The 25,401-nt window shown below is 50.6% G+C and overlaps 1 protein-coding gene across 1 annotated transcript in view; it reads right to left on the minus strand.

The window, feature by feature from the left end:
• The window catches only part of RIN3 (Ras and Rab interactor 3), a 74,642-nt gene that overhangs the window by 42,272 nt on the left and 6,969 nt on the right, over positions 1-25,401 (minus strand). The window contains exon 2 of the mRNA XM_016205721.2: positions 20,769-20,886. Coding sequence (XP_016061207.2) covers positions 20,769-20,886 — 118 coding nt within the window. The remainder of the gene's footprint in view (positions 1-20,768; positions 20,887-25,401) is intronic.

Consider the following 25,401-nt stretch of genomic DNA (forward strand, 5'->3'; position numbering starts at 1 on the left):
AAGTGCAACGTAGGGAATATAGTCAGTAATATTCTAATAACTAGGTGTGGTGCTGGATGGGTGTGGGATTTATTGGGGTGATCACATATTATGTAAAGTCTGGTCACTGGGTGTACACCTGAAACTAATATAATATGTATGTCAACTGTAATTAAAAATAAAAAATGATTAAAATTGCAAACAAAACAACCCCCAAACTACCAAACTGTTTTTCGAAGTGACTACTACTTCATTTTATGTTCCCCCTAGCAATGTATTGTTGTTCCCATTTCTCTACATTCTTGTCAACACTTGTCTTTTTCATTACAGCCGTCCTGGTGGGTGTGAGGTGATATCTCACTGTGGTTTCGATTTGCATTTACCTAATTATCAGTGATGTTAAATGTCTTTGCATGTGCTAACTGGCCATTTGTGCATGTTCTTTGGAAAGATGTTTATTCAGCTCCTTTCCCATTTTTAACTGGGTTACTTGTTTAACATTGAGTTTTGAGAGTTCTTATCCTAGATACAAGGCCTTTGTCAGTTGTGTGATTTGCAAATATTTTCTCCCAGTCTGTAATGTGTCTTTTCATTCTCTTTGTAAGGTCTTTCGAACATTTGTTTTAAGAATGAAAAACAGGGCCCTGGCCAGGTGGCTCAATTGGTTGGAGCATCACTCCGTACACCAAAAAGTCGCAGGTTCGAATTCCCAGTCAGGGCACATACCTAGGTTGCTGGTTTGATCCTGGTCAGAGCGTGTATGGGAGGCAACTGATGGATGTTTCTCACATTGATGTTTCTCTCTCACTCTCTCTCAAATCAATAAAAACATATCCTCAGGTAAGGATTAAAACAACAACAAGAATGAAAAAAATGAATGCTGTCCAAGTTTGTTTGCAAAATAGTAAGCACTTAACTGCTGTGGTAAAAATGATTCAATAGGATAATCTATGCCCGGTGGGAGATTGGCTCAGCAGTTGAGCATCGATCTAGGATCCAGGAGATTGGGGTTCGATTCCCGGTCAGGGCACATGCCCGGGTTGCGGGCTAGGGAGCTGATCAATGACTCTCTCATTATTGATGTTTCTATCTCTCTCTCTCCCCCTCCTTTCCTCTCTCTGAAATCAATAAAGATATATTAAAAAAAAAAGAGGATAATCTCTAACCTGTTATAATTAACAGTTGACTCTTACTTGTATTTGGCAGTATCTATAGTTATAATTAATGCCTAACGGGCCTTTAACCAGTTAGTACCGTCAGCCAGGCCCAAGTCCCTCTGCAATCTTATTTACACTATTCATTCCCTAACAGACACTTTTTTCATGGATGGTGCAAAGGTAAACTTCAGGCATGCCCAGTTTTAATTACCACAAATTCCCAGTGACTGAGGTGAATGACTGTGACAAATAAAAACCTTTCTACATCATGTTGACTCTGAGCAGAGAATGGCTATTGACACGTGCTGTCACCAGGGTCGGACTTTGCTAAAATGAAGGACAAACATTTGTTCACCTGAGCCTGACCCTCGGCTCCGGTGAGGAACAGGGCAGTGCACGAAAATGTGGACTGAGGCTGCACCTTGCCAAGGGTACCAAGGTTGTAGAGTGAACACTTACAGGAGAAACACAAGCCCAACTGTTCCTGTTAGCAGGTGGCCCTGTTGACCCCAGAGATCGCTGTTCAAACGCATTTTGGTTGACAACAGGAGTTGTTAATAAATTTCCAGTTATGACCCTCCTTTGAAGGGCTGGGTCAGAGTTACTCTTTAGCTAGGACATTTTCATTACGTAATCATTCACTGACAAATATTTATTGTTTTCGTGGTCTGTAGAAATAAAGGGGAAATGGGCATAGGAGTTGAGAGGAAGCCCCGCAGTGTGAAGGGTGACAGGGAACTTGCCAACGGTCTGGTCACAGGATTATCTGGAACTCCTTGAGGGCTAGAGGTTCAAACAACCTGCTCACTCTCTTCTGATGACTGAAAATCTGCTTGGCGGAGCGGGGAGAGGCATGGATGAGAACTGCCCCAGGAGGAGTGTCCCCAGAGGGTCGCTGGCAGGAGAGGCAGTCTCGCACCTCTCAGAGGGCTCACCTTTGGAGAGAAAAGGCCATCACGCCCGGCTGGCGGGCTGGGGGGCGAGGAGGTGGGAGTTTGGTGGGCACTGGAAGTGGTCCTATGCCAAAGCCTGATGTGACTCTGCTGAGCCGACCCTCCCTGAAGCCTAGCACCCAGAAGGGGTGGCAGACCCAGCCTAATAGATTCTGATCCCCCTTCGTAAAAGGAAGCTAGATGACCAAGCTGGGTCGCTGCCAGGGATGCTGGGAGTGCAGACCCTGAGGACGAAAGGCCAGCAGGGCCAGAGGCTAGGGAGCGGGAGGGAGGGACACCTGCAGACACTTTTCCACGTGCCCCTCCCACACCCTAGCTCCTGCCCCACTTGGAAGGTCACAGTTGCCTTTTCCTTGGTAGGACCCACTGCTGACCAGCAGCACCACAGTTTTCATGGGAACCACTGCCTGGACAGTTGGTGGCTGAGATGGAAAAGGGACTGTTTCTACTATCACCAGGCCTATCAAAAGGCCCAACTTTCTATGAAGACTACTTCCCCTGTTCCCAGGAGTAAAAGTGAGGAGAGCAGCAATTTCTATGGAGCCCAGGACCCCATGGTTCCTGGCCCACATTTGGCTCCCACCTGCTTGGCCTCGGGGCTGCAGTGCAGCTCCCTCGCCTCTGGGTGGGAGAATGCACTCTCCCTGCGTAAAGGAAGGGTGCTGCCAGACTCTGGCTTTGGCCATCTCTGGTTCCTGCCCATGGCAGATGCTGCCAGAAGCGAGAAATCCAACTGACTCCAGGCTGGGCAGCAGGTCTCCTGTGTTCTCTGGGCAGACTTGCTGCCCAACCACACAAGGACTGGAGCATGGACCGGGGCAAGCTCTTGTTTCTGCTCTGGGCAAAGCCCAAACCTGGACAGGACCGACCAGGAGCCGGCTGCTGGCTCCACCCACCATATGTCCTGAGATCAAAGGCCTCGACTTTCTGACACTTGCTTCCTGCACTCGCCAGGTGAGGGTGAGAGCAACGAAGGCCATCCCAGGCCCTCTAGCTCCTTGCGCAGAGGCTCTGAGTGGAGAGATAACACAGAGGTCTGGAAGGCCTGTGGGGGTGGGGAGTAAAGGGCAGGGTGCGAGTTAGTTTTCAGGAGCTGGGAGAGAACCCAGATTGGAACATGAGCTGGAACCAGTTCCCTTCCTCTCTCTCTGGACGTTACTGACAGTCCATGGTGGGCGCCTTGGCCTCTGGTTCACTGGCTGGCCCGGAGCCCCTTTGCTGTCTGCTTACCAGCCTGCCTGAGCCTCTTTCTGTAAAGGCCCCTCCAGTCCTGAAGTGCCACCCGCCCCCCACTTCCTGGCTCCTCCACCAACCAAGGGCCCTGGGGGTGGGACGAGCTGCAGGATCTCCTGGCAGAGTAGGGGCACAGCGAGCCTTTGCCCAACACACCTCTGGCTGGAGGCCAATGGGAAAGGAACAGGGGAGGACCTGGTGCCACAGTCCAGGGTCCAAGAAGGTGGTGGCTTCCTAATGCTCCCAGTGCCCTGCTGCAGGGTTTAGCCAAGGAGCAGAGAAGTGCCTCCGCATCTAGGAGGCTACAGCCCTGCACCAAAATGCACAACCTGACAAGTGGGGCACCAGCTGGCTTTCATTCCCACTCAACTCACCTACCGGGCGCTTCTGGGCAGTCCATGGGCTGCACAGTGTCTACAGCAGCCCTGGGTATGAGTCATGGCCATCTTTGCTGGTTGTGGTTGGCATAAGGTGCAATCACCTCTTGATTATATCTTAAAAACTGTAGGATGAAAAAGGCACAGCAACCCCTTTTTACTGAGTTCTATAACACAGCCCAAGTTTGCTCAGACTAGGGACCCCTCCCAGTGGACAGGAAACCACTGAGAGCCAGAACAAAAAGGCCCTTAGAGACAGCTCTGGTTCAGCCTCCCCCACTGCACAGATGAGAAAACTGAGGTCCAGAGAAGGTACATCATGGTGCTGTGAGAGAGGGTTAGCCTGGGTGCTTCCCAGAGTTTGACTCTGGTGCTCTCTGGAATCTAGATTCTGGTTGCTATTGTTCTGCCTGCCTCTCTGAACTTCCTAGCATGGGCTTTGAGCCTCTTGATTAGTGGTGGGTTATTGTTTTCAAGGCTTTAATGACAATATTAATAATAATAATAATATCATCTATTATTACTGATCAAGTGTCTACCGTGTACCACCTTCTGTATTTCGAATCATCAAAAGAAGCCCATTATCCTCATTTGTAGGCAAGGACAGAGAGGCTCAGAGAGGTTCAGTCACTGGCCCTAGGCCCACAGTCACGGCCTGGGAGCACCTTTTGTTCAGGGGAAGGGGTGTGGGATGGAGGAGGGAGTCCCAGGGCCTCCCACTGGGATGCTCTCATTGTGTCCCTGCTTCACTTGTCAGCTAGCAGATACGCCTCCCTATCTCCCCACGCATCTCCCGGTCACTGGGCAGGCCCCATGCTACCCTCGGGGGACCTTCCTGGGCAGAACTCCCAGCCCCTTCTCTGGCCCTGGCACTGGGCTCACCCCACTAGAGATTATGCCCCACCCCGATGTGTCCACAGGCCTGACTCTGGCCCCGAATGAAGCCCCCAGGGAGCAGGGGCCAGGTCTCCCTTCTTCCTACCATCCCAGTGCCAGACCTGCCCTGATCACGCCACACAATGAGTTCGCCGCTGCTGCAAGCACTGCGTCCGAGTCCCGTGCTGGCAGCCACATCTGCGGCAGCTGCCACCACACTGTCCAAGCTGTAATAGAAGATCCTCTCTCTTGGACGGTGCGCTTCCATATTTAGCAATGCGTAGATGAGGGCTGAAGTCTGGGAGAAAGACAGAACTGTCACAATGTAGACGGGACTTTGCCTGGGAACTATTTATAGGTGCAGATGCCAAAACAGAAGGGGAGACATTAGACAGATACGTGAATTGCCAAGTGTCAGGAAAGACTAAATAAAATGAAAGGAGACGCAAGGTGTTGGGGAGAAGACACTGGGGGGGGGGAGGGGGCGATGCCGAGCAGGGGCCCCTCCTCATGGGGGCACTGACTTACCCACAAGGGACAAACTGCTAATCTAGGAGAGCAACTGCCTGCCCTTCCGCTCACACTGCAGGGGGGAGCAGGTGTCTTTGCACCCGTCACAAAGAAAACACTGCTGTCTTGAAGAGCAGAAACAGGAAAGGGAGGAGCCCCGGGCACCACCTGATGGCGAGAAGAGCCCCAAGTGCCACAGGGGGACCCATCAAGATAACCCAGAAAACAACCCACCTTTAATGTCAGGATCTTACAAAGTCTGTCCCAATCTGGGTGGCCTGGGACTGTTCTGGCTGACCATTTGGGAACTTTTATCTGAGTTTGGGAAATTTTATCTGAGGTATAGAAGAAAGTGACCGCCACTTATGAGCTGTGAGACCCAGAGAGGTTAGGTGGCTTACTAAAGGTCACAGAGCTGGAAAGGAACGATGCCAGGATGGAACCCTAAGTGAGCCTGCCTCCGCAGGCTACGCTGGCACCCAGCACACAGGCTGCTGGTTCTCCAGACCCTGCTGTCCGGTGGAAATACGAGAGCTCCACGTGCAATTTTCAATTTTCTCATAGTCACATTAGAAACAGTAAACAGAAATAGGTGAAGTTAATCTTCATAATATATTCTATTTAACCCAATATACACAAAATGTTACCATTTCAACAAATCATGAATATAAAAGATTACTAATGAGACACTTTACGTTCATGTATTTCACACTAATAGCATATCTCAATTCAGACTCACCACATCTCAAGTGTTCAACAGCCACGTGTGGCTTGTGGCTGCCGCATTGGATGTCAGAGCCCTAAGAGGTGTTCTCAACCAGGAGCAAATTTGTCCCCAGGGTATATCTGGCAGTGTGGAGATATTTTAGGTTGTCACATTTGAAGGTGGGGGGGGGCAGAACCAGGGATGCTGTTAAATATTCTACAGGGCACAGGACAGCCTCCACAGCAAAGAATGACCCAGCCCCAACGTCAGGAGTCCCAAGGTTCGGAACCCTGCAGGGCTCAGGTGGGAGATGCTTCTGCTCCTTGTGGCACTGGCTAGGTCACCTAGTGGTATTCTGGTGGGGACTGTTCTGACCCACAGGGTCCAGAAGGCTTCACCCATGCTCGGTTCCTTGGCAGGAACAGTTGGAAGGCTAGACTCAGCCGGGCCCTCTTGCGACTCTCTCCCTCTCCATATAGTTTCCGGGCCTCTCCAGGTGGTCCCTCCATCATCGGACTTCTTACATGTCACTCAGGCCCCCCAGAGTCCAAGTGCAGCTTCCAGTTCCCTTAAAACATACACTCAGACTTGACGTAGGATCATCTTTCCTTATTTTTTCAGCCAAAGCAGTCCCAGGCCACCCAGATTCAAGGGGAGGGGCCGCAGCCTTTAGCACCTGATGGGAGGAGTATCGAAGAAAGTACAGCCATCTTTATTATTATTATTATTAATCCATTTTTTCCATTGCTTCTCAGAGAGTGGAAGGGGGAGAGAGAGAGAGAGAGAAATACCAACGTGAGGGAGACACATCAATTGGTTGCCTCCCACTTGAGCACCAACCTGGGCCAGCGATTGAGCCTGCAACTGAGGTACATGCCCTTGGTGGGAATCGAACCCGGGACCCTTCAGTCCGCAGGCCGACACTCTAACCACTGAGCAAAATCGGCTAGAGCTAAAGCACAGCCATCTTTCATTTGCCACATGTTCGTGTTTATATTCTAGGGCTGACGTGCAGATTAAATGAGTTAACTCTCAAAGCAAACTATGGAAAATGCTTCCCCGCCCCTCTCAGTGAGTGACAGGGCTTTGGTCCTCGGGACCCTGAAGCCAGTAAGAAGGGGCCTCTCAGGCTTCCACTAGGAGGCACCCCGTGATCTCAGATGCCATCCCGTGATTGCTCTGGGAGCCTACGCCACACCTGTCGCACCACTCCCTGATTCCAACTTATTTCCTGTTTCTGCAAAGATACAGTCCCTTTTTTTCCTAAAGATACACCCTTTCATGTAAAAGTTATAACAACAACACATGAATACATATATCACATCTACACACACACAGCATGCTTTAGTTTGCAAAATGCTCACCTACACGTCGCCCCCCGATGGTTCCATAAGGTGGGCATTACCGTCCCTACCTTCCAGGTGAGGAAAGAGCCGTGGGGGCTGGTACATGTTTAACAACTCGCTCTCCGGGGAAAGGAAGCCTCGACTGACAGCGTTTGTCACCTTCCATAATGTAAATACTCCCGCCGACGGGGGGAGAGAGGGGCACAGGGGGCTCCCGTGGGCTGGGACGAGCCGGCTCCGGCATGCCACCAAACAGCTCAGGGGCAAACCCACTTCCAGACGGTCGTTAAGAGAGAACCATGGACAGCCCTGAAGCTCAGGCGACCCCACTGACTCGGGGGACCCCTCCTTGCCACGGCCGTCCCCGTCGAAGCCGTCTAGTCCCTGTGGGCCACCTCCCTGTCCAGCTCTGGTTGTTTGCAGTGATCATCGAGCGCTGCGGTGTAGTCTCGGCTCAGGCCTCTGATTCTGAGGGCGGTTCGATGACCGTCTGCTCGGCCTCCCTCCCTGGTGTCCCCTGCCTCCCCCGACTTGCACAGCCACACGAACGAGGACCACTTGAGACCAACCAAGAAAGCACCTGCCCGGGTGAAGGCGCCTGGAAAGCGGAGTCCACAGCCTGGGTTCAACCCCGGCTCTATCCTTGGGCACAATTTCCTCAGCTGAACATGGGGGGTCCCAGCACCTGTTTCCTAGGGCTGCGGGGAAGGCAAGAGGAACGTATCCTGTGAAAGGCCACCCGTGCCTGGTACACAGGGAGTCCCCAATAGCTGGGGCAAAAGGCTGGATCAGATTTCCTGGGGAAGGCCTCGTTACTGAGGAACTGGGTCTCACCTAGGGGCTACCCAGGGCAGCCTGGGCTGGCCACAGTGACATGAAAGGAACATCCCAGCAGGGGAAGTGTCACTGGGCGAGTTCCCTAAAAGTTTCCACTGTGGAAACCAAGGACAAGACCTCAATGAGCACAACCAAACGTATGTAACAGGATCAGGACTGCTGATAAAAGCAGCACAGACTAACCATTGATTCTCAACAGATAAGGGGAGATGCAGACAAAGAGCTACAGAGACGCCGGTCCATTTCTACAGAACTTTCCAGAAGGTCTCACCTCTGACCGCTTCCTTAAGTAGTTTGGGCGGAAAGGAGAAGTTGATGAAACAGGCACAATAACATGACTTCCCAGGAGGCCAGCGGGGCTCCCTGGGCATCAAGCATCCTGTATTTTCCTTGGCTGTGGCAAGGTTTGTAATCCAGGTGCCTGGGCCAGGCAAATGCAGAATGGCACCTTCTCTCTGTGCGGGCTTTTAGCCTTCCAAGGCATTTAAAAAAAAATTTTATTAGTTTCAGGTACACCCCAGTGATTAGACACTATGTAACCTACTAAGTGATCGTCCTGATAAATCTCGTACCCATCTGACACCACACATAGCTATTAAAATATTATTGACGCCCGGCAGGGCGTGGCTCAGCGGTTGAGCGTCGACCTAGGATCCAGATGATCGGGGTTCGATTCCCAGTCAGGGCACATGCCCGGGTTGCGGGCTCCATCCCCAGTGGGGGGCGTGCAGGAGGCAGCTGATCAATGACTCTCATCATTGATGTTTCTCTCTCTCTCCCTCTCCCTTCCTCTCTCTGAAATCAATAAAGATATATTTAAAAGAAAAAAAATTAAATAAAAAAAATATTATTGACTATGTTCCCTATGCTGTACTTTACATGGCCATGACTATTCTGGAAATACCAATTTGTATTTCTTAATCCCTTCACCTTCTCCGCCCAATCCTCCGATCCCCCTCCCATCTGGCAACCATCAAAATGTTCTCTGTATCTATGAGTCTGTTTCTGTTCTGCTTGTTTATTTTGTTTTTAAGATTCAATTGTTGATAGATATGTATTTATTGCCATTTTATTGTTCATATTTTTTATCTTTTTTCCCCTTCTTCTTAAAGAAGACCCTTTAACATTTCGTGTAATCCTGGATTGGTGGTGATGATCTCCTTTAGCTTTTTCTTATCTGGGAAGCTCTTTCTATGTCCTCTGATTCTACATAGTAGCTTTGCTGGGTAGAGTCATCTTGGTTGTAGATCCTTGCTACTCATCACTTTGAATATTTCTTGCCACTCCCTTCTGGCCTGCAAGGTTTCTGTTGAGAAATCAGCTGACAGTCATATGGGTGCTCCCTTGTAGGTAACTAACTGCTTTTGTCCTGCTGCTTTTAAGATCCTGTTTGTCTTTAACTTTTTTGCATTGCCAAGGCATTTTGTATCCATCTCTTGCCAGGTGAGATCAGGGGTTCATTCTCCCAGGATGCCCAGTGACACTGAGTGACTTGTTTAAAGTCACATAGTAAGTTACCGAGGGAGCCAAATTAGAACCCAATTCATTGGCACTTACCCATGGCTCTGCAAAGCTCACACTGGCCCTAAAGCTGCTCACTCTTCCAAGTGGGGAAGCGGCCTGGAAACTCCCAGAGCAAAATAAATCTTGGAGGTGCTCCAGAGGTGCTCAGAGGTAAAAATCAGCTTCCCCTTTTGGGGAAAAAAACCCAAAGCTGAGTCCCCTAGAAACATCTCCTTACACTTCCTGAATGTGGAGTAATCTTCCCAGAGCAAGCCGAGCCTCCACACAGGGACCCATGAGAGCCATGGAGCACTTGTAAAAGCACTTTGTCTCATTTCTTCCATTCTTGCCCCAATCTACTCAATTGCCCAAGTGAGCCTTTTAAGAGTAGAAGCTGGCAAATTAAAACCACAATGAGGTATCACTTCACACCTGTCAGAATGGCCCCATCAACAAATCAACAAAAGACATGTGCTGGCGAGGGTGTGGAGAAAGGGGAACCCTAGTGCACTGCTGGTGGGAATGCAGACTGGTGTAGCCACTGTGGAAAACAGTATGGAGGTTCCTCAAAAAATGAGAAATGGAGCTGCCTTTGACCCAGTGATTCCACTCCTAGGAATGTATCCTAAGAATCCTGAAACACTAATCAGAAAGAATATATGTACCCCGATGTTCATAGCAGCACAGTTTACAATAGTTAAGATCTAGAAACAGCCCAAGTGCCCATCAGTAGATGAGTGGATAAAAAAGCTGTGGGGCATTCACACCAGGGAATACTACGCAGCTATAAAGAAGAGGAATCTCATACCCTTTGGGACAGTACGGATGGACCTGGAGAAAATTATGCTGAGTGAAATAAGCCAGGCAGAGAAAGACAAACATCACATGGTCTCACTTATATGTGGAACCTAAAGAACTTAATAAACTGATGAACAGAATAGATTCAATGACATAGAAGCATAGATGAGACTGACGAATGTCAGAGGGACAGAGGAGGGCGGGTGGGTGGAGGGGGAGAGAGTAACCAAAGAATTTATATGCATCTATGCACAACCCAAGGACACGGACAATGGTGGGGAGAGGGACTGGGGAGGGGGAAGGGACGGGGTGGAACAGGTCATTGGGGAGAAAAAGGGACATCTGTAATATTTTAAACAAAAAAAATTTTTTAAAAAAAATTGTAGAAGCTGGTCATATCACAACCCAGGGCTCAGTAGAAGCTCTAGCTGCATATACACATGAACGCATGCATGCCACAGAATTCAGCTCACTCTTGCATTTCTGCCAGGTTTTAGACACAGTCACATGTTTTCTTGTCTGTTTCTCATAACAATATCCTCGGAGGCATCATTAACCCATTTATGGTAGATAAGAGTGAGGGCCAGGAGTCAAACAACTTGCTTTAGTTAAACAAAGCTAGTTAAGCAGCAGAACTGAATGCAAACCCAGGTTTTCTAACCCTAGGACCCAGGCCAAGGGGGGCAATCAGGGAAGGGGAGGGGCAATTACCTTTATAGGAGCACCTACTGTGTGTAGTTCCACTATGATTATGAGTCCATTTCACAGCTGAGAAAACCAAGGCTTAGTGAGGTAGAGGACTGAGCAGCATCACCAAGGCCTCACAGCTGATGAATGCAAAGGGGTCAGATTTGGACTGGGACCCGCTGGGTTGTGAAGCCCACCTTCTCCATCCTTCCAGATCAGGCTGTCTCTCTGCTCAAGTGTGAGGTGTTATTAACCAGCTGATCAGTGGCACAGTTCTTGCTGAACAGTTGCTACGTGCCCTGCCCTCTACTAGCCTCTGGGGACCTCAGGTGTTGTATCAGACACACACACTACCCTCAGAAGCTCCCAGACAGCAGGGAACAAAGATGGGAAAATATGAAACGGACAATGAAGGATGAGACCTGGTGGGCCAAGGGGAGCAGGGAGACACCCAAGCACAGGCACAGAGGTGGGAGAAACATGGTAAATGCAAAGGTGGGCGCAAAAAGGGAGCAGGGCAGCTCCAGATGGCACATGGGGGTTACAGCTCTTCCAGGGGGCTCTCCACACTGCGATAACTTGAGGGAAATTGTCCAGAAGAGGCCAGAACAGGCACAGGACCCATCATGAGACTTCACTGTCCACCTAAGTGGCCTGTGGGGAAGTCAGAGGGCCTGGGTGGGTGAGGGGCACAGGGAGGATGAGCCTTAAACAGACCGAGTGTCTCCTCCTCTGCTCTTTCAGGACAGTCAGGACAAACTACATTTCGTAGATGTTGTAACACCAGCACTGTAACTTTCATTCCTATTGAAATCCACACCCTCCTGGCCCGGGGCACTACTTGACTACTTTGTGGTGGTGTTAGTCTTTCACATGTGAGTATAAATCTGTTTACTGGCTAGAGAATTTCCAGAGAGCAGATTTTCACGGAGGGGAGCAGAGGTCGGCAGAAAAAGCTGGAAAGGAGGGTGGGAGTCCCAGATGCAAATGCTGAGCAAAGATAATCCACTCTCAATGCTCTCCTGTGACTGGAAGCCCAGGAGGCACTGAAGCCTGGGCCCTGACCCCTGACACCTCTGTAGTCACCTCCAAAAGAGGGGAGGCTGCGTGAAGCCCCTGGTTCTCTGAAACAGCTGAGTTGGACTTTTCCCCCTTAGGCATATTTTCTGAAGCTGTTTTAAAGCCCCTGAAGGTGACAGTTACTGTAAATACAGGCTGAGGCCACCCACTTGGGCCTAAAGCTGGCATGATGCCCATTTCCCTCATCCTTCCCCTTCTCTTACCTCTGTGGATCTTTCTCCCATCTCGGTCAAAACCTCCTCCTGTGTCCCATTTCCTCGGGTCCAAACAGATTCCTGGCAGCCCCTGTGTTCACGGTTCCCAGACTGGCAATGCTGCGTCTCCGCCTTCTCTCAAGGCCTGACCTCTCAATAGGGTTGCTCCTCCCGTGGGCAAGGACTGCTCCAGGCCCCTCCTTCTTCTTGGCCCTGCCCCTCCGTGGCCCCATTCACTGCCCCGTCCCAGCTTCCCGGCAGCCATCAAGGCTTTACCTTTGGCAGGTCTCTCAAACCCTGCCCTCCTCTCCCTCTGCCCCGTTCCTGGGACTGTCAACTACCCCATGCATCACCCACACAGAGGAGCTCGCATCTAAACCACTGATCTCATCCAGGTATTTCCTCTCAAAAACTTTTCATGCCTTCCCACGACCTACCAACTGGATCCCTAACACCTGGGTGGCTGTCAGGGCCCTTTGCGACCTGGCTGGATCCCACCTCCCCAGCCTCACCTTCAACAATGCTTCCAATCACCTCGCCCCAGGGGCGTCAGCCCACCCTTCGTCACTCTTTCCTGTCTCTGAGCAAGATGCAGGCCGTGGTCTCAGCTGGACATGCCTTGTCACCATTTTCTCTCTCACCATGACTCCCCATCTCCTAAGGCCCAGAGAGGCCTGGGTTGATCTCCCACCGCTGAAAGTAATGAATTTTAATGCTCCAAAGGGCACACTTACATTCTAGTACTTAGGACAAACTGGCTTGCATTTTTGGTTAAGTGTGTGTGTGTCTGTTTCCCCCACCGATCCAATGGCAGGAGCCACGTCTTGCAGGGCCTGTCAGACGTGTGTTCCCTCAGAAGCCACTCAGCACACACCGGCAGAGCCCGGAGATATTGCGGGTTTGGTTCCAGACCACCGCAATAAAGCAAATAATGTGTGATAAAGCGAGTCCCATGAAATTTTTGGTTTCCCAGTACATACAAAAGTTATGTTTACACTATCCTGTAGCTTATTAGGTATGTAATAGGATTATGCCTGAAAAATGTACATAACCTTAATTTAAAAATACCTCACTGATAAAAAATGCTAACCATCACCTGAGCCTGGTGGAAAGACGGCGCCAATAGACTTGCCCAATGCAATGTTGCCACAAACCTTCAATTTGTAAAAAATGCAGCATCTGCAAAGTGCAATAAAGTGAAGCTCAATAAAACGAGGTATGCCTGTATTTAATTGGGTATAAAGACTTAAAAATGTTTAATAACACAGAGAAAGCTCACAATAAAATGTTTAAGTGAACAAAGGAAGGCTAAAAACTATATGGACCACTATGATTCAAAATCTATTAAAAAACAGAAAAATTCATCAAAGTTTTATAGTAATAAATTCTTGGAGTTCAATTATAAATGATGTGTTCCCCCCGCCCCTCAACCCCAAATTTGGAGGCCGAAAAGGGAAGAGCAGAAAACAGAAATAAATAAATTCTGGTAAGTTTTTAGCCCAAGCCTCCACGGGTAATAACCAACATGAGATAAGAAATCAACTTCTTAGAGTTCTCAGGAGCAAGGCGTTGCAGGAAATGATGGTTTTGAGGTGTAAGCTACATGCTACTCAATCCCCAGAGCTAATTATAACTTCTGGTTTAATTGAGCGTTTACAACACGCAGGCACTGTGACAGCTTTTCCCCATAAGTGTCTCCATTTCTTCCAGGAGAAAATGCTATGATGCTAGAGAGTTACTCCAACTCTGACATCAACTCCAATATATCCCCCCCACACACCAAAAGCAATCCTGACACCAGATGGGGGGGCCTACAATTCACCTCAATTCTGGCATTATTTATCAAGAGACTGTGTCAAACCCTGCAGGTGAAGGGCTCAGGCCTGCAAGACTGCCTCCTGCCCCACCCCTTCAGATGCCAACTGCAAGTTCAGGCTGTCAGCTGGGCTTGTAATCAAACAGGTATGGAGTGGATTCGCTTCTGTCGCTTAGGAAATTCCAAGGGTTTGGGGAGTTCTGTGCCAGGAACGGATCAAAAACCAAATAGGTTATTTCTTATCACAAATCACAATATCACGGGTACGATGCTGTTGAGTGCTTCCCACACGCCAGGCAGTACTGTCTTGTGTCCCCACATGTAGTCACTCATTAGTTCTCCAATAGCCGTGTTGCAGACGATGACAGTGAAGCACAGAGAAGTTAATTAAGTAACCTGTCTGATGTCACAAGATAACAGAGACAGAATAAAGACCAGGAACTGTCTGCCTTTCCAAAGCCCATGCTCTCAGAAGGGTGCCAAACTCACCACCAGGCAATACTGCCCCCGATAGAAACAGTAGGAGCCTGCCTTCTCCATTCCAACTCTGACTTTAATAATCATTCCTTGCCTTTTTTTGGACTTAACACACTTTGGTGCAAATACAGGTATAAATATCACTCTAGGATAATGGGTCAGGTGGTGAAAGGATCAAACCCAAGAGCCCCGATGTAATTCTCCCATGTGGACTTTGAAGTCAGTCTGGATGACACTCTGACCGGCCCGTGCACACAGGTCTCTACTTCCAGGAAGACTCAGCTAGAATTCCCTCCCTCCTTGGTTTAAAAGGTGCCCGCAGTCCAGTGGTCAGTGATCCCCATCAGCGCCAATCAGCACAATGTTCACCAAGTGCCCGTGAGGTGGGTTCTGTTCCCAAGTACATCTCTCAGCTTCAACTACCGGGCCTAAATCCACAGGCCAGAGAGGGGGAGATGTGTTCAGGGCAAGAAAAATCCTAACTGATCTGGGCAGGCCAGGCTTCCTGAAGCCAGGGCTCAGTCAGGTAGTAGAACACAGACAAGGGGTGAAGGGGGGCTGCCCGGGAAACTAGGGGAAAGTGGCTCAGCCAAGTGCCAGAAGTCACTTCCCATAGGGGCCAGACCACACCATCTGCCACTATTCCCTGGTTCCTCTTCTAGAGACAGGGGCCGACTGGTTTTCTTTTTTTTTTGGTTAATCCTCACTGAGGATATTTTTTCAATAGATTTTTTTTTTTTTTTTTTTTTTTTTTAGAGAGAGTGGGAGGGAGGGGGAGAGAGAGAGAAACATTGATGTGAGAGAGACACATGGATTGGTTGCCTCCCACATGGGGCTGGGATCAAACCTACAACCCAGGTATGTGCCCTTTACTGGGAATCAAACCTGCGGCCCTTTGGTGTGTGGAGTGACGCTCTAACCACTGAGAATACTGTCCGGGGCTGGTTTTCTTCTTTTTAGCAGCTAGCAGAAAAATGCCATCACATGAACGTGTCACGGTCACCATCTTCAACCATGCAGATTAATGAAAACGTAGCTAGTGTCCCCTGGCCAGGTGGTTAATTGCAGCCATAAAGGGGAAGGGCTGCAGTACAGAAGCTGGTCTAGCCTCCATCCATCCTGTCTCCTGCTCCTTCATCCACTATGTCCCCTGCCCCCAGTTCATGAGTGGACACAAATCATGATTAGAAAAGTTATGTTTCTTCTGCTGGTTCTCTGCCCCCACCCCCCACACCTGCCTCTGAGGGTCCCTGATGAAGTTAAGTGGTGAGTCAGACACCACAAAGCCTTGTGGTCACCTCAGTGCAGCACCGAGGGCTGGGGAGGTAATAGGTGGTAATACTTGTTCAAAAAATCGCAGCCCCTCCCTGCTGGTCACATGCTGGCGTGAGGACAATACTTCCCATCCCACTGGTGTCTGGCCTGGTCGCCTGACCTGTTTTGGCCAATGAGATGTGAGGGGAGATGACACCTGCCGCCTCTGAGTAAACCCTTTGAGAGCCAAAGTGGAATTCTGCCACCTGTCTCGTTCCCCTCCACCCCCAGACGGTGCTGCTGTGTCAGCCCCAATTACAGAATGAAGATGTTTTCACAAAGAGCCTCAGCTGAAGCCCTGGCCGGTGTGGCTCAGCTGGTTGGAGTGTCGTCCCATGCACCGAAAGGTTGCGGGTTCGATTCCTGGTCAGGGCACAAACCTGGGTTGTGCGTTCGATCCCAGGTGGAGGCACATACGGAAGGCGACCAATCTGTGTTCTCTCTCACATCAATGTTTCTCTCTCTCGCTCCCCCTTCCTCTCTCTCTCTCAAATCAATAAGCATGTTCTTGGGTGACGATTTAAAATACATAAATAAAGCGGAATAAAGAGCCTCAGCTGACATGTAACATGAGTGAAAAATACACTCATGCTGCTCTGTGTGCAGTACTTGGTGCGCACGCACACCCTGTGTGCAAGCCACTGCAGTGTAGGATTGTTTGTTACTGTGGCACAACTAGTCCGAGCGGACTGGTTCAGCGTTTTGCCAAGAAACTCTGAACAAGGAACCAGAGGCCAATCCAAGCACACTGACGCACAGCGGCGGTCCAGGGGAGTCTCTCTCCTTCAAAGCCAACAGAGTGGGCCACAGATGAGGCTTACCACCCACTTTTGGGAGATCCCCTTGTCGCCTTCCTTGGCCTCAGCTCTGCATGGGGAACCCCAGCAAAAGGCCCCAGTTCCAGACCCTGGGCCTTTCCCTTGCCTACTTCCTCCTAGGGCCACCCTCGTCTGCAGCCACCGCAGCCACAGGAGGACTCAGGAGGGTGGTGGCTCCCTCCTCCCAAGAGGGGCTACAAGCCAGTCCCCATGTGCTCGGCTGGGATTTAGCCAGAGCCTTGGAACCAAATGTGTAGGCTCATTCCCCTCCTTTTTGCTTAATCCTGCAGGAGGATTAACAACAAAACAAGAGTAACAACCAACACGATTCTAACATTCTCCGGTTCTCCGGGTACTGTGCTAAGCACTTTATTATCTTTTAAAAAGCTCTAATTGGCTTTACTGAGCGATTCATTCTAGCAAGTGGAAAGGTGCTCCCTGTCCTAAGCACTTAACATCAACTCCTTCCAGCACCCTCTGAGGGAGGCACCGTGACCGTCCCCCTGGTAGGGCCCTGGCGCCCCAGGTCACACACACAGGTAGTAAAAGGCAGCGCTGGGTTCCAACACGCGCTGTGCTCCGCCCCGGTGCTAGGGAGGAAAGCACCGAACAGGACGACAGGGAAGAAGCAGGCCCGCGGCCCAACGCGGCACAGGTGCCTGTTCCCTGCTGCCCTCTCGGGATCGTCCGGGGTCGCCCTGGGGGCAGACTCGGGGGTCAGAGGTGTGGGGAGCAGTGAAGTAATTAATATAAAGAGCAAAACTAAACACACACAAACTTATAAAAAACGGCTGTGCGGTTACAGTGAATGGACACGAGCCGTGATTAGAAGAGTTATGTTACATAAAGGATTTTGGGTCTGGGTGTTGATGGTCTTTTCAGCAAAGCTGGGTACTGAAATTTTTAAAAGTTTAAAAATGGATACAGAGATTCTATTACATGGTGCTAGGAGGAAGTCCCAAACCCAGGGAAGTCAGCTGCCTCAATCCCTAAATTCCCAGGTTTGTCTTTTGGCTTCCTAATCAGAAATGAGACATGCCACCGGACACGGCGTCCTGGTTCCATTGGTCGGGCTTTGTCTGCTTTCTGACCAAGTTCCAAGAGGCCGGGGCAGCTCAGGGGTGTAACTGGGTCGGAACGACCGAGAAGTGATTGCCCTGGAGACTGGGGCAGAGAGGTGGAAAACAAGCATAGGGGCAAAGGAGAAAAGCAGACCTTCGAGGCACTCGTAGGTCCAGCTTGATTCCCTCTTCCTCCAAGAAGCCTTCCTGATCAGCCTGACTTTGAACAATGCTCCCCCCCTTGCATATCTAGAGCATGTGCTGATGTGTAACAGGCTCAGCACATCATCGCTCCCCACTTTCAACTACCTTCCTATGTTGAAATTAAAATTTAATGCACATTTGGCTCTTTAGGTTTCTAAAGGATCATAGCGAACTAGTTTCTGGGCAGGCAAGTCCCCAAAGGCCAGTTACTCTCACTAAGAGGTAGGACAACACAAGCCCATAAACAGCTAGGCTGATGTGTGTCCCTCTCCCAGGACCTCAAGAGAGCACCCAGGGTCTTTGCAGCCCCAGAGGCACCTGCTGGGAATGTCTGAGGAAGGGTTCTTGGAGAGCAGCAGGCACCCCAAACAACTTCACCCCTTCTGCAGCCCATAGAGGGTGCTAAATCATTTGATCTGGGGAAACTATAACGCTGTTTCCTTCCTCTTTGAGAGCCCTACACTTTCTTTCCTGCTGGACACTGCAGGACAGGGGACATTAAGGTTTGCTATATAAATTAACAACCCTACGCACTCTACGACCTTAGACTCGTAGCAGTTCACCAAAACCCAGGCCCGCTGCTTCTGCCTGGACACATCACTGAACCACATTTCCCAGTCCCCCTTGCAGTTGGGTGCGGTCACTTGACCAGTTCCAGAGAATGGAATGGAAGCACAGGCGACACGCCCACTTCCAGGACTTGGTAAGATCCGCCCACAAGCCCCCTCTCGGGAAACTGGACGCTGTGTACCTGGGGTGGCTGAGCCCCCACTAGCCAGGGTCCCTGAGCCTTACCCATGGACCAGGACTCTCGCACGAGTGGGAAACCAGCCTCTTCTGTGCTTCAGCCATTATAAGTTTTGTTGTTATCCCTGCAGCCGGCTCACCTTCCCCCTTCTGGGTTCTCGGGAGCCTGACCCTCCTCCCGACCGACAGCCTCCCTGCATTCCTTACTTATTGCCTCCTCTCTCCACCCCAAGGTTAGCTCCGAGAGGCAGCGGCAGGGACTGGGTTTTGTTCCCTGCTGGGTCCCCAGTAGGACAGTGCCTGACAAGAGTAGACACTGAATAACGATCTGTTGAACACGAGTGAGTGAGTTATGTTTTACCCATTTTCGTGAGTCCGGGTCTCCATAGAAAGGACCCCTTCAGGCAAGAGCAGGATCAGCCTCTGCTTCGATTTCTCCTCCAACTCCTGAGCTAGAACATTGGCCTTTACCGAAGGCACTCACCCTTCAGGACCCAGCCTGCGCTCCCCCGTCTGACACCCTCCCGGAATCCTTCCCACCATGGTCTGCAGGAATAGGGTGAAGAAGTAAACGCAGTCCCTGTGGCCAAGCTGCGAAATTCCTAAAATCAAGTAGGCTGGGGCAGGAGGAAAGGATTCTATGCTTGTTCTAACGAGCCTGAGAACTTAAATGTTTTGAAATTTCCAGTCCTGCATCCAAGCCTGGATATGCATCTAGACACATGCCAGACCTCCAGATAACCTTCTGCTTATCTCCCGAAGGACTCATGTATCCAGACCACATGACATCCACCGACAGACATACATTATCCTGACCACTGGACATGACCCGACCTCCAGGCACCCCCATCCTGCAGTTCATCTGACATCTGGTAACGGGCCTGGGGCAATCCTAGGGCTGAGAGTGCAGGACTGGTAATGTTCAAGAATGTGCTTTATACGAAAAGAATTCTTAACTGTTCTTTCTTCTTTGGAACACTGCTGGGATTTTGCCTGGCCTTTTGACTAAATCTCTATCATTTATTTCCAGCCAAAGCCTCCAGACTCTTTGAGTTCATTTGACATCCTCAGCTCTGGGTCCCTTTGCAGCCACACCTGTCACACTGCACAGCAAATGTTGATGCCTTTCCCACGCACCATGTCCCCCACCCTCCAGTTAGGCTGGGAGACCCTTGAGGCCAGGACTCTGTCCTACTCATCTTCAATGTACCCAGTGCCAGGCGTACGTGTCGTTTAAGAAACAAGCATACCAAAATATTTAATAACTATTTTAAAATATTTATGTAATATTTAATTATGTAAACATAAATTATTTAAGTATATAATGTATAACTATATAAATATATTTATATACTTATAATACTTATAATACTTTCTTTGTTATCACTCTGTTGCTAACCAAGAGTAAAAAGCTTCCCACATGCCCTGGATCCACTTATAAGAGGGTCTAAGCCAGTACCTAGAATATTCTTCAGATTCTTCTAACAGGCTTTTCGGCCCTTACCGCGTGGCATGGCCCATGAGAGGAGGGGAAGCCCAAACACTCTCACTGTGTATCAGTACAAACCCACTCTGGAACGGGGGGTCCCAAAACATTTTTCCACTGAGGTGCAAGCCCGCTCCTGGCAGCCCTGTGCACACACAGGGGCTTTGTCTTCTGAAGCATTTGCCCATTTGACCCTCACAAAGGTCCTGTGATACAGGCAGGAGTGACTGCCATGCCCATTTGACAGATGAGAAAACAGAGGCTCAGAGAGGCTAAGTGACTTGTCCGAGATCATGCTCTGAGTGTGTGCTGGGCTGTCACTAGGACCCCAGGGCCCAGACGTTTCCTCTCCATTTCTTCCTTCTCTCCAGCCTGAGCGGACAGGAGGAAACTTCACAGCAGCCACAGGGAAGCCAAGTCAATAAGCAGTGACACGGGCGAGCGGAAACTGACACTGGCCTGGCCCAGTGGCTTCAGTGCACTGAAAGCTCCCCCGCTTCTATCTCTAAACCCCTCTGGCCTGACAGGAGTGTCTGTGGTCAGGGGGTGTAGCATCTGCTGCTGCTGCTGCTGTGTGGTCAGAGGCCAGAACGGAAGGAGGGTACTTACTCGATTTTTCTTCTTTAATGGTGTATTCTAGTACCTCGGACGAGCTCTCATTCAGGGAAGGGAAATGGACGCAGAGCACCAGGTGCTTCAAGCAGCTGTCCCGGCGAACCAGGAACGTCTGCAACAGAAAAAAGGGGGGGGGCTCCATGAATCAAAGATTTGGGTGCAGGTCAGAAAGACAACAGAGAGATGGAAGTCATCTGAAATGTTCCAGAAACAAGGCGGCAGGGTGGACAGTCAAGTATCCCTCAGGAGAATGGGAGACTCTGCCCCAGGAGCCACGTGTCATTTGGCCCATGTCCTCTGGCCCATGTCCCCTGGCTCCTGAGTCTCAATTTCTCATTTGCCCACAGAGGGGGTTCAACTAAATCGATGTTTCCCAAAGAATTCTGTGTTGCAGACAGAGTTAGGCAAGGGGTATTTAAAATGCAAGTTCCCGTGTCCCACCTTGGAGATGCTGGTTCGGTTGGGGGAGGAAGGAGAATCCGGAATCAGCTGATTCTACTAAGGGTGGTGGTCCAGGGTCCACACTAAGAAAAGTTCTAATGTTTGGGAGTCAGGTTGAATTTCAACTCACCCCCACATGCTCACACAGCATGTCCACCCCGGGGAGGCTGCTGGAAATAGTCACAGGTATTAGTCAATTCACACTATTTTCCCCACAGAGATAAAAATAGCTAATAATTAACATAGAGCTTTCTCTGTGACAGGAACTGTTATGAATACCTCTCATATATTCGCTTGCACCTTTCTATCAATAACCCTCTGACGTGAGTTGTGCTGTTATCCCCAATTTACAGATGAAGGAACCAAGGCCCTCTCTGATCCTGAGAGTGCAGCTGGTGTGACGACTGAGTAAATACCCGTCCGGACTTGGCTCACTGGGGGGCACCTGTCCCTCTTCTCCTGGGGGTTCACTCGAGTCCCATAAGACGCCACCTCTCGGCCTGGTGAATGCGTCTCTGCTCTAGTAATCAAGCATCACTCAAGTCTAAACCAGAGTTGGCATGTTTACAGAACCCCCACTTTTCAATGAAGGGGCTGCACTTCCCAAGGCCATCATGGGGATGGAGGGGGTCCCTGCTTCACTCACAAACTCCACCATTTAAAATGTCCTTTTTAGCCTCTGCTGCCCCCACCCAAGCTCAGGCCTCAGACTCCAAGAACACAGATTCCCTTGGGGAGGGGGGACAGGTGTCCCTCAGCCAAGAAAGGGTCATTCCTTGATCACCACGTCCCCCTCCCTTCCCCCCGCACCCCCACCCAGGGGTCTAAGCTTCCCCCACTGAGGTCCCAAGCACAGGGGCTAGAGTTGGGAAGATCAGGAGTCCAGCCAATGGCGCTGAGGGAAGGTTGGGTAGAGCCCACTGGGACGTCTCTGAAGATGTGGCCCCAGACACGAGGGGCTCAGGAGGGCCACTGAGATGGCCCTTCCTCCCTTTCCCCACCGAGGCACACTGTCCTGCCAGCCTCTGGGGATGCTCCAAATTCCCTGCCATTGTTATCGTTACTATTATTATGATTACACATCTTTGTTATTAATACAATGGTATTATAATATTAATGAAACATTATAATTATATCGTTACTGACAGTAACAGCTAACACATATTGCACCCCTAGTCTGCCTCAAGCCCTAACATCAGTTCCTTAGATTCAAGAGCTTATTTAATTCTCTTATCAATGCTATGGTGGTGATGGTGGAGGGGTGCTATTTTTATCCCCATTTTATTTTATTTATTTATTTTTATCTTCAGCTGAGGATATTTTTCCCCCATTGCTTTTCAGAGAGAATGGAAGGAAGAAAGAGAGAAGCGGGGGAGAGAAACATCGATGTGAGAGAGACACATGGATGGGTTGCCTCCCGCATGCACCCGGACTGGGGCCGGGGATCGAGCCTGCAACCGAGGTACATGCCCTTCGCTGGAATGGGACCCAGGACCCTTCAGTCCGTAGGCTGACGCCCTAATCCCTGAGCCAAACCAGCCAGGGGTAGTACCCGCATTTTACAGAGGAGGAAACTGAGAGAGGCACGTAACGCCCAAGACCACAAGGTAAGTAAGTGCCGGCACTGGGATGTGAGCTCAGCCCTTAAACTCTAGACCCCGAGCACCTTCCACCCAGCCCAGAGGGTGGCTTCCTGGGCCTAAGGTTTTGCTTTCCCATGACAATGCATGTCCCCTTGGGAGCAGCGACACAATGAATCCATTAGTCATTGACCGGAGGTTGGAAATGAGTTTACCAGCCCCTCTCCTGGAGCATGGAGAGAGCGTGAGAACTCGGAGCAGACAGAGGACGAGTGGGGGGGGGGGGCAGAAATGCCAGGAGCAAGAGGCAGGCGGCTGCTGCCTGCAAAGGTGCCCTCCCAGGGGCCCGGCAGGAGGATGGCTGGCACCCAGCTGCCTCTGCCCCCTGCTCTGAGACGACGCCTGGGCTCCCAGCACAGCCTGGCCCTGCTTCGAGCTGCGGCATCACTGAGCTGGGACGGTCTCCTGAACCTGAGCTCACCCCAGGAGCACGCTGTCTTTCAAAGAAAAGAGCTCGCTTGGCCTCTTCTTTGGGGGTCCAAAATGCAGGCCGCCCCTGCCCACTAGGCGGGTGGGAGCCAGCAGCGTGCGAGGGGATGTCAGAGAGAGTGTGTGTGTGTGAGAACCAGTGTGTGGGTGATTGAAGAAAATACATCTGGCCTTTGTTCCCCTTTCCTGGCAAAGCTTCAGAAACCCCTGGAATTCCTCGGTGCTAGGAATGTCCTGCTATTCATGAATAGCCCCTTGTGACCATACCTGAGTTTAAGCTGACCGGGCGGCTCCTGGTGGGCCCTTAGTTTCAAAGGGGGTTGGAACTTGCAGCCCCACGGCTGATCTCCCGAGAGGAGAGGAATTACGAGAGAGTTCAAGCAGGCAGGCTATGATTTAATCACTCGGCAATAAAACCTCTGGACCCTGAAGCTCAGTGGAGCCCCTGGTTGGTGACACATTGATGAGCAGAGGGGTGATGTGCCCAGATTTCACCAGGAGAGGGTGTGGGACCTTCCATACCTTTCCCCACCCCCTGACCTCACCCCTACCAATCTCTTTCATTCAGCTGCTCTTGGGTTGTATCTTTTATAGCAAAATGATCATCACATGTATAGTGTTTTCAGGGAGTTCTCTGAGTCATTCCAGTGAGTTATCAAACCTGAAGAGGGGTTATGTTTGCAGCAAGGGAGACAGAAGTGTGGGTAGCCTGGGGACCGGCTGGCATCTGGCACCTGCAGTAAGGACAGTCTGGTTGGGGGGCCTTGTCCTTTACTTGTGGGGTCTGTGCTTACTCTGCGTAGGCAGTGTCAGAACCAAACTGAAGCGTAGGACACCCAGCCGGTGTCAGGGAACTGCTGGCAGAAGCGTGAGAGAGCGCGTGTGTGAACGCGTGTGGGTGAGTGTGGAGCTGTGTGAACTCTGGGCTGCCCCTGGGGCCTCCCTCCTGAAGTTCTGGGGAACAGGGCGTGGCAAGGGAGGCCGAGCCAGAGCCGGTGGTGTCCTGGGAGGGCTGACGGCAAACCTGGACCCTTGACCCTGAGCCAGGGCAGGAGCTGAGGAAGGTGTCCTCCTGAACTGAAACTCCATGGGGGGGTTCTGTCTTTGCAGGGAAAGTGCTCTCTTTATCCCTGTGGTGCACGTGGTAGAGGGTGGGGGACACATGCCCAGGCCACTTGTGCAAAAGCACATGCATGTGGCAGAGCTGCCCCCTCCATCCTTGTCAGGAGAGGCACAGGAAGGAAGGCGGTGTTTTTCAAACTGTGGGTCATGACCCTTTAGTGTAAATGCCACCCATCATTTTTTCCAAGAGTGTAAAATAGAAGTATGTCTACAATAAGGATGCACTTTCTGTGGGGGGGGGGCACCTCCGAGGACCAGGGCCGTGGCACAGCCTGAATTTCTTACTCTACTGACAGTCACCTTCTTCCTTGACTATTTGGACAGTGCATTGATCTCTCCCTAGGGTGACTGCGATGACAAGTCATGGCTCCAGCCTCAACTGGGACCTCCCTCGGTGCTGCCCTGCCTTCTAATTGGCTCTTTCATCCTCTGCACAGAACTTTCTGGATTTCTTACTTTGCTGAGACTTTGACTCTGTTCTCTGCCCTCATGTTCCACAGAGAGAAAGAAAAGAGACAGGAACCCTCGGACAGGAGCTCCCCGCGGGGGTCGGCCACACCTGCACTTCTCCTCGGGCTCCCAAAGGGCCCTGAGCAGCCAGTTATGAGTTCTGTGGCCCTGGGAAATTCCATGGCTTCCCTGAGCCTCAGTGTTCTGGTCTGTAAATGGGAATAGGAACACCTAAGACCACCCAGCAGAAACAAGACATGAAGTCAAGCCCTCGGTGTTAGAAGTAATTGAGATACTCACAGGAACACCCCCGACGGGACAAATGGGTCTCCAGATGCTCACTAAGGATTCGTGCTCCATTTGCCCCCCCCCAGCTGGTTCCTCAGTCTCCCAGTCGCAGGCTCCACCTATAACAGGGGACCTGTCTATCGAACGCACATGTTTATTGCAAAAAGAATGAGAAGGGATTTCCTTGAGAGAGTGGAACAGTCCCTGGTAGGGAGCCACAAGTTAGGAGAGTGGCTCAGGCTGTGCGCCGGCCCAGG

The sequence above is a fragment of the Miniopterus natalensis genome, chromosome 1 (genome assembly GCF_054644295.1).
Source record: "Miniopterus natalensis isolate mMinNat1 chromosome 1, mMinNat1.hap1, whole genome shotgun sequence".
NCBI classification, from domain to species: Eukaryota; Metazoa; Chordata; class Mammalia; order Chiroptera; family Miniopteridae; genus Miniopterus; species Miniopterus natalensis.